At 55.5% G+C, this 15,943-nt stretch overlaps 1 protein-coding gene across 1 annotated transcript in view; it reads left to right on the forward strand.

Annotated features, from left to right (window-relative positions):
- CELSR1 (cadherin EGF LAG seven-pass G-type receptor 1) overlaps positions 1-15,943 on the forward strand; it is a 138,211-nt gene that overhangs the window by 70,224 nt on the left and 52,044 nt on the right. Inside the window, exons 3-5 of the mRNA XM_024737368.1 lie at positions 973-1,195; positions 7,012-7,127; positions 7,648-7,736. Coding sequence (XP_024593136.1) covers positions 973-1,195; positions 7,012-7,127; positions 7,648-7,736 — 428 coding nt within the window. The remainder of the gene's footprint in view (positions 1-972; positions 1,196-7,011; positions 7,128-7,647; positions 7,737-15,943) is intronic.

The following is a 15,943-nucleotide window of genomic DNA, read 5'->3' on the forward strand; positions in this document are numbered from 1 at the left end:
AATGTAGTACTTTTATTTTAAAACGCGTTCATTTAAAAGTCAAAACTGGTGACACATACTGGTGGGAGTTGGGGAATTCCTGGTTGTCGGGCTGCCGGCCTGTGGGTGGCTGGCAACGTCTACCCTGTGACAGAGGCAGGTCCGGGCTGTGTCCCAGGGAGCGAGGATCACCCAGTCAGACCCCTGCTGGCTGCCGCGGTGGGCACTCTGGGTCTGACGGGCCTCGGGGGTCAGCTTGGGCTGCCTGATCAGTTTCTATGTGGAAGCTTCCAGAACCTTCCTGTCGTGAGGGATTAGGCCACAGAGAGGACGTTGGAGGCCAGTGGGAGGAACAGACACGATTAAAGACGAACTGGAATCCAGCGTTGCCCGGCCGGGCAGTGGGGGAGGGAGGAGGCCACACGGGAGGCCCTGGGCCAGAGTGACCCTGACCTGCTCCCGAGTCTCCCACGAGGCCCGGAGGTGGCCAGTCGTCGTGCGGGCAAGCGTGCGGGGAGGGCACGAGGCCTTCTCGTCATCCTCTTTCTAGGTGATTCTCTCATAAGGGAGCCAGGCTCAGCCAGTGGGGCGTTCAGAAAGGGGTTGGATGCCCAGAAGTGTTCACAGCTGCACGTTGCCCTGGTCCCCCCACTCCCCCGAGGGCGGGGACCCCGGCAGGCCCGGGACAGGGACAGGGCTGGAGTGGTTTGGCCACCTGGTGCCTTCGGCCGAGGAACCCCCTGGGGTGCTTACTGGGAGCCCGCTGCCCCGCCACCCTTAGACGGCCCAGCGGGTGCTGGGTGCCCTCGGGCCAGCGGGAATGGCACACGTCTGATCGTAGCCCGACTCCAGGGTGGTTCCCAGAGGCCTCACGTGCCCCCGGGTTTGGGTTTAGCAGCTGGTTCTGCAGCGGCGTTTGCAGCCTGGGTGGGAGCAGTGCCCCCCTCCCCCCAGCAGGCCACAGTGTGACCTCCTCCCGCCCTCGTCCCCCAGGTGAGCACTGCGAGGTGAACGCACGCTCCGGCCGCTGCACCAACGACGTGTGCAAGAACGGCGGCACCTGCGTGAACCTGCTCATCGGCGGCTTCCACTGCGTGTGCCCCCCCGGCGCGTTCGAGAGGCCCTACTGCGAAGTGGCCACCAGGAGCTTCCCGCCGCAGTCCTTCGTCACCTTCCGCGGCCTGAGGCAGCGCTTCCACTTCACCGTGGCCCTCGCGTGAGTCCCCGCGCGTGCCCGCGACGCCTCCTGTGGTTGGAGGTCGCGAGGTGGCCTCGTGTCTCCGCGCATCCCTCCGTCCGGTAACAACAACCCCCGTCCACCGGGGCCTCTGAGAGTCGAGTCACCTTGGCCAGCGCTGGCTGTAGGACCGGCCACTTAATTTGTAGGACCCCATGCAAATTGAGGATGGGGTTCAAAAATTAAGAATCTCCAGCTGGTGACAACAGAGCATTTAGCAGGTGTGGTGCCCTGTTTGCCCGCCCAGCTCACATGCCCACGAAGCCGACCCCCGGCTGCCCCCGTCCCACTCACCTGCCACCACGTGGGCACCCCTGCCACCCAGGTGGCCAGAAGGTGGAGGGAAAGGGCCCAGCAGGCTTGGGAATGAGACTCAGCGTAGGCTCCTGCTGTGCCGCCAGCTTGCTGGGAAACCGCGGGCGGGCGGGCGGCCGGGCGGCCTCACCCCTTTCCGCGCTGGTTCTTTAACCGTAACAGGAGGAAGCAGGCTGACTGTGTGCTGTGGCCATTCTTTAACTTTTGCATCTTTTTCTCCAAGAGAATTTAGATTTAATTTAACTTTTAAAAATCTATCGCTTCCGTTGTAAAGACGTCTATCAAGTTCACCTTAGTAGTACAGGGTGTACTTTGTATTTGGTCAGCGTTTAGGGGCCCATTAGGGGAATGCGGCCTTCTGTGTCCCCCAGAACAAGATGCTCCCTCTGAGCTGCCCTTTGGAGAACAGGGCATCTCAGGGAGAGATGGGGCAGACTCCTCTCCCGGGGCTGCCCACCCTGAGCAGGTGAGGGGTGCGGTGTAGCCAACAGGCGCCGCGTGGTGCTGATGTGAAACCCCCCCGGCAGTCCTCCTCCGTCTCGCCTCCCCTCCCATCTCGGTCAGGTCCTGTGAGTCCCTTGACCTCATGTCTCCCCCGCCCGCCACTGTCCTCCCAGTTCCCAGCACTCTGGCCTGGGCCACCGCCCTCTCCCCCGTGGAACAGCAGTGGTGGCATCTGCTCTCAGCCTGGGTCAGGTGGATCTCTGTCCGACAGGCCTGCCGGGCCTGCCTGCCACCTGGGGCAAAACCCAAACTTCTTAATAGGGCACAGGGTGGCCCCCTGTGTGCTGACCCCTGGTGACCCTCGATTCTGGCACCTCGCATCCTGTGACATGGCCACCCTCACCTCGTGATTCTCTGGACCTGCCCAGCCTTGCAGAGGCATTTCCTCGGCCCCCCCCTGCCGGCCCGTCTGCCGGCTGCCGCTTCCTTCAGGAAGCCCCCCTGACCCAGGCGGGGCCATACCTGCATTCCAGCTCCGGCTGGACGTCTGGTCACTGCCTGCTTGTCTGCTACCTTCAGCCTTTGATGTTCCTGCTTGCAGGATCAGGCCTCTGTCCACCCTGACTGCCCCTAGAGAAAGGTCCAGATGAGGGCACTTGGGTAACATGGGGGCTTGAGTCGTTGGTGGGTTTTCTACATTGCGGCTCAGATCTTTTTGCTCTAAACCCATCCTTCATACTAGATCATTGGTTGGGGCTGTGAACTCATGCCAGATTTCCTGATCCTGACTTTTTTTCCTGGTTGTCAGGTGATTTGATTGGGCTAAAGTCTCCAAAGCAGATGCACGTCCTTTTGAAACCTTTAAACGGCCACACGGGCTCCCTGGCCGGTGCTTTCGGGCTTCTGCTCCAGGATTGCCATGTCCGTGTTCATCACTGTGCAGAGGTCCAGCTCTCTCTCTGTGCCTGTCCACCCACTGGCCTGAAGCTCCTCAGGGGCTTTTTTTTTTTTTTTTGCGGTACGCGGGCCTCTCACTGTCGTGGCCTCTCCCGTTGCAGAGCACAGGCTCCAGACGCGCAGGCTCAGCGGCCGTGGCTCACGGGCCCAGCCACTCCGCGGCATGTGGGATCTTCCCGGACCGGGGCACGAACCCACGTCCCCTGCACCGGCAGGCGGACTCTCAACCACAGCGCCACCAGGGAAGCCCTCCTTGGGCTTTTTGTCCTGTGTCGTGACACGCAGGCGCCCAGGCGAGCAGCTGGCTGGTAGTTCCATTCTCACAAAGCATGAGCGCCCACTGCTCCCCTCTGTGGCCCCAAGACGTTGGCCGGGGGGCTCCCGATCTCCCAGAGGAGGGGCTCTTTGGCCCGGTGGGGGGTGGGAGGGGGTTGAGTTGCAGAGGGAGAACATTCCGGGCATTCTGAGTGGCCTGGAGTGTCTGCCGGGAGCTCTGCAGAGGCAGGCAGACCCCTGCACCCACTTTGCCCTGCTTCAGCCCCTTGGTACATTCTTGGGCCCAGACATCTGTGTGGGGTGCAGACGGCGTCCTCTTGGAGGACGTCTGTTTCGAGAGACTGGTCCCTGCTGAAATACCACCTGGTCTCTGCCCGACTCATCACAGACTTCAGCGTGGATCGCTCAGCGGCCACATTTGGGCTTTGTGCTGGCACTGCTCTCGCACCTCACCTGTCAGGCCCACTTCCTTCTCACGAGAACCCTGAGAGCTGGTATCACTGTTCTCCCCATCTCGCAGGTGAGGAAACTGAGGTAGAAAGGTTGAAAAAGTTGCCCAAGGTCATAGGCTGTCCGGTGGGACCCCCAGGCCCTGCCTGTAACCTGTGCTCTTAACCTCCCTCCCTCTGGCCCCTGCCCCCCGTAAAGGATACGGGCCCAGGGCCCGCTTGTCCTGATTTGCAGGTGTTTCCCACGTTCTGCCCTCTTCCTGAATTTCCCTTGGTGACCAGCTTTAATAAAATGGCAAGAGCAGCTGTCATCCGTGGAGCCCGTGTGCACGCCGGGTGCCCTGCTTGTGGCTCTGTTTCTGATCCTTAGAGCACCACCCCCTTTCCCGGGAGCTTGGAAGAGGGAGGCATGGGAGATACAGCTCCGGTTGGCCCCCTGGGCCCGGCTGCAAGGCTGCAGTGCTGTTTGATTCTAAGGGCAGTTTGAAGGTTTGGGCCGCTGTTTTAGGGTGGCTGCCCACGTTTTGGTGCACGGTGCAGGGCTCCACCCCGCCCTGCAAAGCGGCTGACGAGGCTCCCTCTCCAGGGGTGTTGTGAGGACTCACGTGAGCTGGTACGTGCTGTTGCCCTCCCGTTTCTCTAGCTGGGCCTCTGCACCAGGCCCCGGTCCTGGCCCTGCCTGCTTGCAACACCACGTCCCCGCCCTCTGCCCCTAAGCCCTGTGCTCAGGAGGCCACCACGTGGGCACAGCCTCCAAAAGGAGGGCCCCTCGTTGGGACCCCTGGCCACTCTGTGCCCCACGTGGCTGGATGCTGAGAACAGCAGGCTTCTGTGGGTGCCCGTCCCCCCAAACCAGAGGTGCCCTGTGTCTTCTGGCAAACAGGTCGATGGCATGTGGTTTTGGTGTCTACGTGGCCATAGCCACCCACCACCTGGGCGTGGCCGGCAGCCCTCTGTCATAGGCAGTGCAGCGAGTAAGCTGCAGGAGGCTGACCTGAAAGGTGACCAGAGTCCTGGGGGTGGGGCCCATGGACACAGCGGCCAGCAGATGTGCTGGAAACCAACAAAGGAAGTCTGGCAGCTCCAGACTCAGAGAAACCAAAGAACAGTCGTGTTTAATTAAGTGCCCACGTGATGTAGCGCGTGTCCCCTTGCTTGTCAAATCTAGTATTGTAGATGCTTACACGTGACAACAATTTATGGACGATTTCCGACACACCTGATGATGGCTAAAAGGTCGGGGCCGAGGCCACATCAGGGAGTTTAGCTTCAAAAGCAAAATCATAGAAAGCACCCCTAGAACCTGAGCAGGGGAACGGTTCCGTGTCGGGGCTGCGGTTGCTCTGGGCAGGGCCTGGAAGGAGTTGGGCCTCCTGCCTCCTGACGGGCATACTGTGAGAGAGGTGGGCTGGGGCACCAGCCCAGGGCTTTTTTTTTTTTTTTTTGCGGTACGCGGCCCTCCCCCCGCCGCGGCCTCTCCCACCGCGGAGCACAGGCTCCGGACGCGCAGGCGCAGCGGCCATGGCTCACGGGCCCAGCCGCTCCGCAGCATGTGGGATCCTCCCGGACCAGGGCCACGAACCTGCGCCCCCAACATCGGCAGGCGGACTCTCAACCACTGCGCCACCAGGGAAGCCCATGGCCCCGGGCTTTTATTTCAGGTGGTTTCTTTCGAAGCTGCCTCTTTCTGGTTTCTGTTTGCCAAGGGCCTGGGCTCCCGGGGGCCTCAGCTCCCTGGTCCCAGCCTCCTTGTTGCCACCCTTTGTTCTTTCTCTTCCCCTGGCCCCTCACCAGGCCTCGGCTTCTGTTTCTGGCCTTTCCCCTTTTTACTTGTGCTGTTCAGACCCTCCCTGTGGCCCTGGGTCCCATCGTTAGATCGTCCATTCCCAGCAGTGCGTGGTGCCTGCCCGGAGGACCATTTCAGCACTGACCACCCCCCTCGGTCCAAAGAGAAACCCACAACAGTGAGACCCCCCAAGGGGAAGCGAGCCTGGGGTCGAGTGGATCCCAGTCTTAATTCAGCTCTTCTTCTACCTGCGCACTCCACACCCGGAGCTTCCACTCTGCCATGCAGGTATTTTTTCTTTAGAGTTTGTCATCAGTGCTTGCTGACTTCTAAACCGAGGGGGTGCAAGGTCTGGGCGGGAAATGTCAATTTTATGTAACTCAAGGGAGAGGCTAGGGTCACATGCCTGAGGCTTGTTCTGACAGACTCCTGCCGCATGAAAACGGATAAACCAACCTGGAATCAAAGGAAAGAATTTCCCCCCACTTAATCTCCGATGAGAGAGACATCCAGCTAGCTCAGGAAACAGTCCTGAGTTCACTCCGAAGGTTTGTGGTTTCTCTGTAACCAGGGTGTCGAGGAAGCCTTGTGGTGACTTGGTGTGTCGGGGACCCTCGGGTCTGATGGAAGAGGCTTCCTCGGGGTGGGAGAAGGATTTCTGAGGCTGTCTCTTGTAGAGTGTGGTTTTTTACTCCGAGTGCTTCAAGTCTCACAAGTCTTGCGTTTCCACGCGTCTGTTGGTTCACGTGGGCCGCCATCCGTCCGTGGATTCAGCACATCGGTATCAAGCGCTTGTGTGGACCAAGTCCTGTTTTGGTGTCGGGGTTGCAGCAGTGAACGGGAGTCATCATCTGTCCCCTTAAAGGATCATGTGTTCTCATAAACAAACAAATAATTAGGATAATTTCAGAAGTAAGATGAGTGGCGTGATAGCCTGTAGGGTGAGGGGCACAACTTAGATAAAGTGAGTTGGGGAAAGCACAATCGGAGTGATGTCTGGGAGATCTGCAGAGTCAGGGAAGATCATACCCCACACGGGGGGACAGCAGGTGCAAAGGCCCGGGGGCAGGGAAGAATGTAGGGTTTGGGAGCAACCGGACGCAGTGTGGCTGGAGTGTGGTGGTGGAGATGAGGGGCATAGGCCCTGAGGTGGTGGTCAACACCCACATCTCTGTGCCCTGGGGCGTGTACGTGGGATGTGTGCACTGCATGTGTTTACTGTCCAAATATTTCCAGTTAGTATAGTGGCTGTGTCGCATCCTTCTAGAGCACCGCGCGAGTGGAATCTTTTCACCTGTACAGGTTGTGGTAACCAAAGTGCCCCCTGGAATCTGCTTTGCTTCTTCCAGAAGAGAACATTGCTAATCAGGTTTTACGGGCTGTCCACTCCTGCTGTGAAAAAAAGAGTACTGGGGACCAGAGTCTTTGCCAGGCGTACTCATCCTCTTGCCCACTCTGGCCAGGCTTGTTGCCCTGGGCAGCCTCTTGTTCCCCCACCTCCAGGCCACCTGCAGACCTTCCACCCCGGGCTCATTCATTGTGTGACGTGCTTCCCCTTGGTCCCCCAGGTTTGCCACCCAGGAGAGGAACGCCCTGCTGCTGTATAATGGCCGCTTCAACGAGAAGCACGACTTCATCGCCCTGGAGATCGTGGACGAGCAGGTGCAGCTCACCTTCTCGGCAGGTAAAGCCTCCTGAACAGGAGGGAGCCGCCCTCGGAGCACGTCCTGGGCACTTGGTTGTTTAAAACCACCCCATTGGGGCTTCCCTGGCGGTCCAGTGGTTAGGACTCCACGCTTCCATTGCAGGGGGCGTGGGTTCGATCCGTGGTTGGGGGAACTAAGGTCCCGCATGCCTCACGGCACAGTCAAAAAAGCAAAAAAACACCCCATCCTGTGCAGCGCCATCAAGCGTGCTGACTCGCCGATTCCCTGGTTCTCCATCTGGGAATCCGTCCCGTGGGAGAAATCCAGAACGCACAAAGCTGTTCATTGCAGCGTTGTTTATAAGACACAGCTCAAATTTCCACAAACTAGGGGATCATTGAAGTGTGCTTCTGCCTCTGTAGGTTGAAAATATTGACAAAGCCGTTAAAAATGTTTTCCCGGTGGTTGGAAAGAACATTCGTCCAGACTGCTGGAAGGACTTTTAGCCTTAGTGGTTTGTTCACCTCTGTTCTCTCTGGACCTCCGCCCGCCCCGTAGGTGAGACCACGACGATGGTGGCGCCACAGGTTCCTGGGGGCGTGAGTGACGGCCGGTGGCACTCTGTGCAGATGCAATATTACAACAAGGTAGGACCGGCCCCGCCCCGCCCGACCCCCAGCCCGGGCGGCCGGCGGCGGGTGGGGGGTGGGCCCTGGCAGCTTTTTGGTCTTCAGACATTTATACTCTGAAATTTCAATAAATACGCTGGTTGACAAAGTTATTTAGGAAATGAGCATTTGTTGAGGGTCTGTGTAAAGATACCCAGGCCCTGCGCTGGGGCGGATACTCCCCCAGGGAGCGCTGGGCGGGGAGGCTCAGGGACCCCAGAGTCCTACACGGGGGGAAAGGACGCAGAAAGAGCTTATTCATTGCAGCTGCCTCGGCCGAGTCATTACTGGTGGCTAAAATTCCAGGCCATTCAAACACTGTTCCAAAGCCCAAGTAGTCTACTTACCTGGATGAAACCTGAGAGTCAGAAGGCTCCCCTAGGAAAGGCTGTGAAGGTCTGGGCGTTTTGGGGGGTTTCCTTTCATTTTGCTGTTTATTGGCTTGTAAGGAAACTCCTCGGCGGTTTTTGCATCCATCACTGTGGTGCTTCCCCGTCGCTGTGGTTTTTGCAAACCGCTGTTCTCCTTCCTGGGAAACTCCAGGGTCCCTCCTGCTCTGAGCCCCGACCCAGGCCTCCACAGGGCTTGCGCCTGGGCTTGGCTGGCAGACAAGGGGTCCTCCCTCTGTAAGAGATACACCCATGGAGGAAGGGTGCTTTCTGTCTTTCATGTCTACTGCATTTCAGCTTTTGGACACAGTAGTGATGGGCGACCTCTCCCACCACTTGGGCCTGAGGTCTGTGTCATACAGACCCCTCCCTGTCGCTGTCCTTCCCCTAGTCTGTCCTCAGCCATCGGAGCCCTCTGCGTCTTTCTTACATATGGCTCACCGTACACGTTTCACTTCTCCATCACCCGAAATACTTAGGCCCCCAGCAGTGATCACCCGCACGGTGACTGTGGTTTTTGTCCCCGGTCTGCGGGCGGGAGATGCCCCTGTTGCCCGGCCCAGGACAGAGGCCGGGTAGGTTTTGACTCGGGTGTGGAACTCTGCACGGTATTTGTGATGAGGGCAGGGAGAGGTTCTGGTGGGGTCAGGGTGCAGATCTGAAGCGACACGGGGGCTGGTGCCGCTCTCAGGATTCTGAGGACCAAGGAGAGAGCGTTCACAGGTGCCTGGGACGGGGTCCGGACCGCCTGCCGCCCTCATTCCTGTTAGCCCCCCGGGGCCGTGGTCTCGACCGTGCCCGGGTTGCTTGATGCAGGGCTGCGTGAGCCAGTTAAGGAGGTGGGGTGGGGGGCGGGGGACGGGCCAGAGGAAGACAACGCGCCTCCAAAGACACACTTGGAATTTCCTAGCTGCCCCGTCTCAAGCGCTGGAGTCTTCTGTGTTAGATTGCCCAGCTGTGCCCCTACGGCTGTCTGGAACAATTAGGGGCCAGTGTGAGGTGCACCCACCTGCTGCCCGCCTGGAGCAGCCTTGCATGGCCGCTGTGCGAGACAGTGGGCGCCGTGGGACCCTCAGAGCCTCCCCTCCTGCTGATCTCCAGGGGGCTCGAGGACGGGATGGATGCACAGCTTGGGTTTTTCTTACACGATATCTTAACCCACACGACGTCCTTTCCCCAGTTGCTACCCGTGGGCCTCTCTCACCCTGGAGGACAGAGGGGCCCCCCTGGCTCCCCCAAGTGAATTCTTCTGCCCTTACAACCTGCTCGAGGTCAGATGGTTTCGGCCCCTTCTCTCTGCCCTGGAGACAGTCTCCCCCGCAGCCATTCTCTCACGATGAGGCAGCTCTCAACTGCGCAAAGGTACAAAGACTGTGCCCCAGCATCCTGGAGGGTCACGAGCCCCGAGGCCAGGACCACGCCCTGTGAGCCTCTGTGTCCCCATAGCATGGGGCACAGTCCCGCTGAGTGCAGGAACTGTTGTATCTGATGTCGGGGCCTGGATCTGCTCCAGCCAGCAGGACAGCGGTCGGACCCCTGATTCCTCTGTTCACATGGTCGGGATGGCTGTCCCGTGTCCGGGCAGGACCAACAAGCGGATGTGTCGGCAGCAGAGCTCCTGCGAGGCTGGCCCCTCCTGGGCCAAGGCTGGGGACAAGGGGTCAGTGGTTTTCTGGCTCAAACACATTCGGGCTTTTGTCGGGACGTTGCACACCCCCTCGAGTAGAAAGAAGGAAAAGTAAGAGTTGTAATGGATGCTCTGGCCTGCCCGCTGCTCCAGGGCAGGTGGCTGCCACGTGGCAAGGATGTCATGCCCCACAGTCTGGGCTTCGCACACCTCTGAGCTCTCAGCCTCTGGCCTCCTCCCCTTGCCAGCAGGGCCAGGACATCAGGGATGGGCAGTCGGCAGGGTGCAGGCCAGTCGGGATGGGCCGAGGGGACCCTCTGGGGCCCATGCTCCATGTCAGGGAAGCAAAGGACGCACTTGTGGTGCATTTCCCTTTCCGCTTGTATGGGAAACGCATCTCCCAGGGCCGGCTGAAGACTTTGGGCTTCGGGGCTGTGTCAGCCTTGGTTGCCCACCAGAGCACCTGCACGTGGCGTGCGTGTTCCAGAGTCACCTGCCGATGGCTGAAGCAGCAGCCTGTCACAGCTGAGCAGAGACGGAACCTCTGGCTCGGCCAGCCCTGCCCAGGTCCGGAGGCATCCATCATTCTTGACCATCCAGGCACGCAGGAGGCATCACGAGGGTCTGCTCGCAGAGACCCTCCAGGGAGCACCGAGGAGGCATCTCACTCCTAAAGGGCCCCCGGGATGCCCCCGGGAGAAGGAAGGAGGAGCCCACGTGAGAGAACACGCCCTGGCAGTGGATCACTGCCACCCGCCGCTTCCGTTCCCAGGGCCAGCCTTTCAGCAGACCCTCAGCGCTCGCGCGGGATTAGGCTTTCCCGGATTAGGCCTTTCCCCTGCTGCCAGCTCAGCTATTTCCTCTCCTGCCCCAGGCTGTTTGATGGAGGAAACCGAGCAGTTTGCAGGTAGACCTTGAGGACCCCTGCTGTGGTCATCACACAAAGGGAAGTGCTCAAAGTGCTCTGGATCAGGGACATCTGTCTCCCAGGAGCTTTGTGTCTCAGGGCCCGAGGCACTCACGTGTCCAGGGGCCCGGGGCGGGGCTCGGCAGGGAGCGAGCAGGTTTGGAGGGGGGCGTGGGGGCAGTGCGAAGGGGTCACGTCAGGCGGGGGCGTGGCCAGACGGATGGCAAGGAGGGCAGCAGTGGGAGTGGTCTGGGAGGGGCGAGTCGCTCTGCTCTGTGGGCATCTGTTGTGTCATCCACGTCGTGTCCGGTCCTTAGAGTGGGTCCTGTGTGGGAAGCCTCTGGGGTCCCTTGCACCCTCCCCAAGTCTGCTGGGGCCCAGGAGCCTGTCTGGGCTATTTTACCAGTCACCCCCAACACACACCCAGGAAATAGGTGGAAACCTCACCAGGATGGTCCCAGGAGGGCGTATCACCAAAGGGCCGCAGGGTGTGGGGCACCCATGATGGGCAGTGCAGGACCCAGGGCTGTGACAGCCCTGAGGCCGAGAGGAACCAGGGGAGAGGGCAGAATGGAACCCAGGTAGGAGGGGTCATGGAGAGAAGCCACCTGTGCAGAGAACCGACCTCCTGACGGCGCTCCCTCCCATTTCCTTAGGCTCCCCGTTGGCCAAAGGCAGCCAGAAATCAGAGAACAGGGCCTCTTGATGTGGTTCCTATGGGTTGGTGCCCCCAGGCAGGGAGCCAGGCAAAGCCAGTTTACTGTTTTTTCCTGCTTGGTGGCATTTGAAGCGGGAAGGTCTGGTGGGATAAATCACCTTCCGTGGAGCCTGGGTGCCCGCTGGGGCTGGGCGTTTTCCTGGGAAGGTATTTTAAAGGCGGACGACGCTTTGCAGAAACATGTCGAACTCCGTCAAGCGCAGATGGGACCCAGAGCCCCGCCACCCACACCCGCCCCTGGAGGTTTGGGGAGGATCTGTAGTCATCACTTCGTCGCCGATGTGCTTCTTCTCCCGAGACTGTTGTGCACGATAGGTAAACACTTCCCCTGCCAAGTCGCAAAAGAGTGAATGTGCCTGATGGGAGAGTTTGTGCCGGTTGTTCTGAGACGATAGTTTTGTGTAGATAGTTCTAAAATGATTTCTTTGCAGTTGGAACTCGGGTTTGGCGGTAGTCAGGGCTCTTCGGGGGTGTCTGCCCTTTCCCCTTGCCCTTCGGTGTCAAAATGTTTGTGTAGAGACGCTGGGGGCCGTGGGGAGGGGGAGAAGCACCCTTCTGTGGAAGCATCTGTAATGTGGCATCTCCGCTCTTCCTGGGGAGGACGCCTGAGAGGACAGTCGCTCACTCACTGAGTGCCTGTTGTGTGCCCGGCGGGGCCCTTGCACTGGGCGTCTGGAGGGATTACCTGGAGGCCCTCACCTTGTCCGGCAGCCCAGCCAGCCGGGCCTCGGGGATGTTGACACATCATCCAGGAGGAGTTTGATAGGATCCTGGGCAGGGCCTCGGCAGGCGGCCCGTTCTGGTTCGAGTGATTCTGAGATGACAAGGGTTGTCTTTGGTCCGGCGCTGAAAGCATCTTCGTGAAGTGAGAGCCCCAGCTGAGCTGCTTCTCTCAAGTGTCAGCATCCTCTGAGATCACTAAGAAGAGCATCCTAGTGCTTGAGATTCCCATGACCTTGGGGAAGGGGCCACTGGTACAAGGGTCATTAGGGACCACTCCGCCCCGGCTGCACTTCAGACCTGGCTTGTTCAAGTCATTCATTCTTGGGTCTGTGTCACACACTATATTCCAGGGGTTCCAGGGGAGTGGGCTATGCATGGGGTGGTGCAGAGGGGTGTGATCCACCACACCCTGGGGTCAGGGGCGTCTCCCTCTGCTTCCACAAATGTTCCAGAAAACTCAAGGGCTTCCACTCAGAATCTTGTTTCAGGCTGGTCTTGATGAAAGTTCTCCTGGGGTCCTGCAGAACTGCTGTGGTTTATGTGGTCCTCTCGGTGTGGCTGCCTGGCCTCCCTCGTCACTCCCTGCAGCCCTTCCTTCATGCCTTTGTTCATTCATTAATACATGGAGCAGTTATTGACTGCCTACCGTGTGCCAGGAACTGTTTAGGGTATGGGGATATACAGAAGACAAAAGAGATAAAACTCTATTGCTGTCCAGGAATTGATGCTCCAGAGGATATGGAGGGGGTGGCGTAGGGAAGAGGAGAAGGGGAGAGGGAGATAGAGAAAGAGAGGGAGGGAGAGGGAGAGAGAGGGATGGAGGGAGAAGGGTCATTTTACCTACAGAACTCTGGATTCTTTTAATAAAGAAAGGTATTTAGTTGCACAATTTGTATGGAAACACAAAATACCCCGAATAGCCAAAGCAATCCTGAGAAAGAAAAACGGAGCTGGAGGAATCAGGCTCCCAGACTTCAGACTATACTACAAAGCTACAGTAGTCAAGACAGTATGGTACTGGCACAAAAACAGAAATATAGATCAATGGAACAGGATAGAAAACCCAGAGATAAACCCAAGCACCTATGGTCACCTTATCTTTGATAAAGGAGGCAAAAGTATACAATGGAGAAAAGACAGCCTCTTCAATAAGTGGTGCTGGGAAAACTAGAGAGCTACATGTAAAAGAGTGAAATTAGAACACTTCCTAACACCATACACAAAAATAAACTCAAAATGGATTAAAGACCTAAATGTAAGGCCAGACACTATAAAAGTCTTAGAGGAAAACATAGGCAGAATGCTCTATGACATAAATCACAGCAAGATCCTTTTTGACCCACCTCCTAGAGAAATGGAAATAAAACCAAAAATAAACAAATGGGACCTAATGAAACTTAAAAGCTTTTGCACAGCAAAGGAAGCCATAAAAAAGATGAAAAGACAGCCCTCAGAATGAGAGAAAATATTTGCAAACAAAGCAACTGACAGAGGATTAATCTCCAAAATATACAAGCAGCTCATGCAGCTCAATATCAAAAAAACAAACAACCCAATCCAAAAATGGGCAGAAGACCTAAACAGACATTTCTCCAAAGAAGATACACAGATTGCCAACAAACACATGAAAAGATGCTCAACATCACTAATCATTAGAGAAAGGCAAATCAAAACTACAGTGAAGTATCACCTCACACTGGTCAGAATGGCCATCAGCAGAAAATCTACAAGTAACAAATGCTGGAGAGGGTGTGGAGAAAAGGGAACCCTCTTGCTCTGTTGGTGGGAATGTAAATTGATACAGCCACTATGGAGAACAATATGGAGGTTCCTTAAAAAACTAAAAATAGAGCTACCACATGACCCAGCAATCCCACTACTGGGCATATACCCTGAGAAAACCATAACTCAAAAAGCGTGATGTACCACAATGTTCATTGCAGCTCTATTTATAATAGCCAGGACATGGAAGCAACCTAAGTGTCCATTGACAGATGAATGGATAAAGATGTGGCACATATATACAATGGAATATTACTCAGCCATAAAAAGAAACAAAACTGAGTTATTTGTAGTGAGGTGGATGGACCTAGAGTCTGTCATACAGAGTGAAGTAAGTCAGAAAGAGAAAAACAAATACCGTATGCTAATACATATATATGGAATCTAAAAAAAAAAGAAAATGGTTCTGTTGAACCTAGGGGCAGGACAGGAATAAAGACACAGACGTAGAGAATGCACCTGGGGACATGGGGAGGGGGAAGGGTAAGCTGGGACAAAGTGAGAGAGTAGCATGGACATATATACACTACCAAATGTAAAATAGATAGCTAGTGGGAAGCAGCTGCATCGCACAGGGAGATCAGCTCGGTGCTTTGCAACCACCTAGAGGGGTGGGATAAGGAGGATGGGAGGGAGACGCAAGAGGGAGGGGATATGAGGGATTATATGTATATGTATAGCCGATTCACTTTGTTATAAAGCAGAAACTAACACAACATTGTAAAGCAATTATACTCCAATAAAGATGTTAAAAAGAAAAAAAGAAAGGTATTTAGAAACCAAGATTCAGGTGCTAGATATGCCCATTGCTCCTAGGGTGTCTCACTCCCAATCTCTCTCCCTGGGCAGAGCTAGGACATGGATGTGTGTATATATGTATGTGTGCATGCTTATATATACACATACTGAACTTCATATTTATTTCTATCTCTACTTATTGAAAACCTTGAATTCCATTCCAGCACTACAGAGTCATTCTAGTTTTTTCCCTTTCCATATCTGTAAGTCTTTTCTTGCTCAGTGAGAAACCTTGTTCCCATTATCCTCAATATAGTTATTTATTATCTCAGTCCACCATTATTTAAACAGTCTGCCAACCCCACCATTCCACCACCTCACTTAGCTGCTATCCTCAGTCACCCTCAGCCCTCACCAGGCTGCCTCCCTGCTGCCCTTCTCATTCAGCCTCAGCCTTGTGAGCTGCTACCTCTCTCAGCCCTGAATCTATTGACTGACTCCAGCAGGTGCTGGGAACAAGGGGCCTTCGTAGAGACTTGACTGAAGTATTCAATTATCCAGAAAAGGGAGGAAGGAAGTTTGTTTAAAATTTTTTTAATTTAAAAGGAATGAAATACAAAATACCAAAATATGTGGGATGAAGGTAGAGCAGTGCTGAGAGGGAAATTCATAGCATTACATACTTATATTAGAAAAGAGAATAAATCTCAAGTCAATAATATGAGTTCCCGCCTCAAGAACCTCCAAAAATAAGAACAAAATAAACCCAAAGCAAGTAGATGGAAAGAAAGAATAAAGATAAGAGCAGAAACCAGTGGTTTTTAAAACAGGAAAAAAACAGAAAGGATCAATGAAACAGAGCTTTGGGAAAATCAATAATGTTGTCAAACTTGTAGCAAGACTGACCACCCCCCCCCCCAAAAAAAAAGAGAGAAGACAGATGACTAGTGTTAGGAATAAATTCTCAGTTCCTCAAAAAACACAAGCTACCACAACTCAACCCATGTGAAATAAATAATTCAAATAACTACATTACTATTAAGGAAATTGGATTTGTATATTTTAAAAACTCCCCCAAATGAAATCTCCAGGCTCAGGTGGTTTCACTGGAGAACGCTACCAAATGTTTAAAGAATTACATCAATTCTGTAAAGTCTCTTTAAGAAAATAGAAGAGGAGGGAACACTTCCCAGTTCATTTTGTGAAGTTAGTATTACCCTAATACCAACATGAGATGAAGACAGTACCAAAGAAACTACAGGCCAATATCCCTCATGACTATAGATACAACTCATGTATACA

Source organism: Neophocaena asiaeorientalis, unplaced genomic scaffold (assembly GCF_003031525.2).
Source record: "Neophocaena asiaeorientalis asiaeorientalis breed wild unplaced genomic scaffold, Neophocaena_asiaeorientalis_V1.1 scaffold242, whole genome shotgun sequence".
Classification (NCBI taxonomy): Eukaryota; Metazoa; Chordata; class Mammalia; order Artiodactyla; family Phocoenidae; genus Neophocaena; species Neophocaena asiaeorientalis.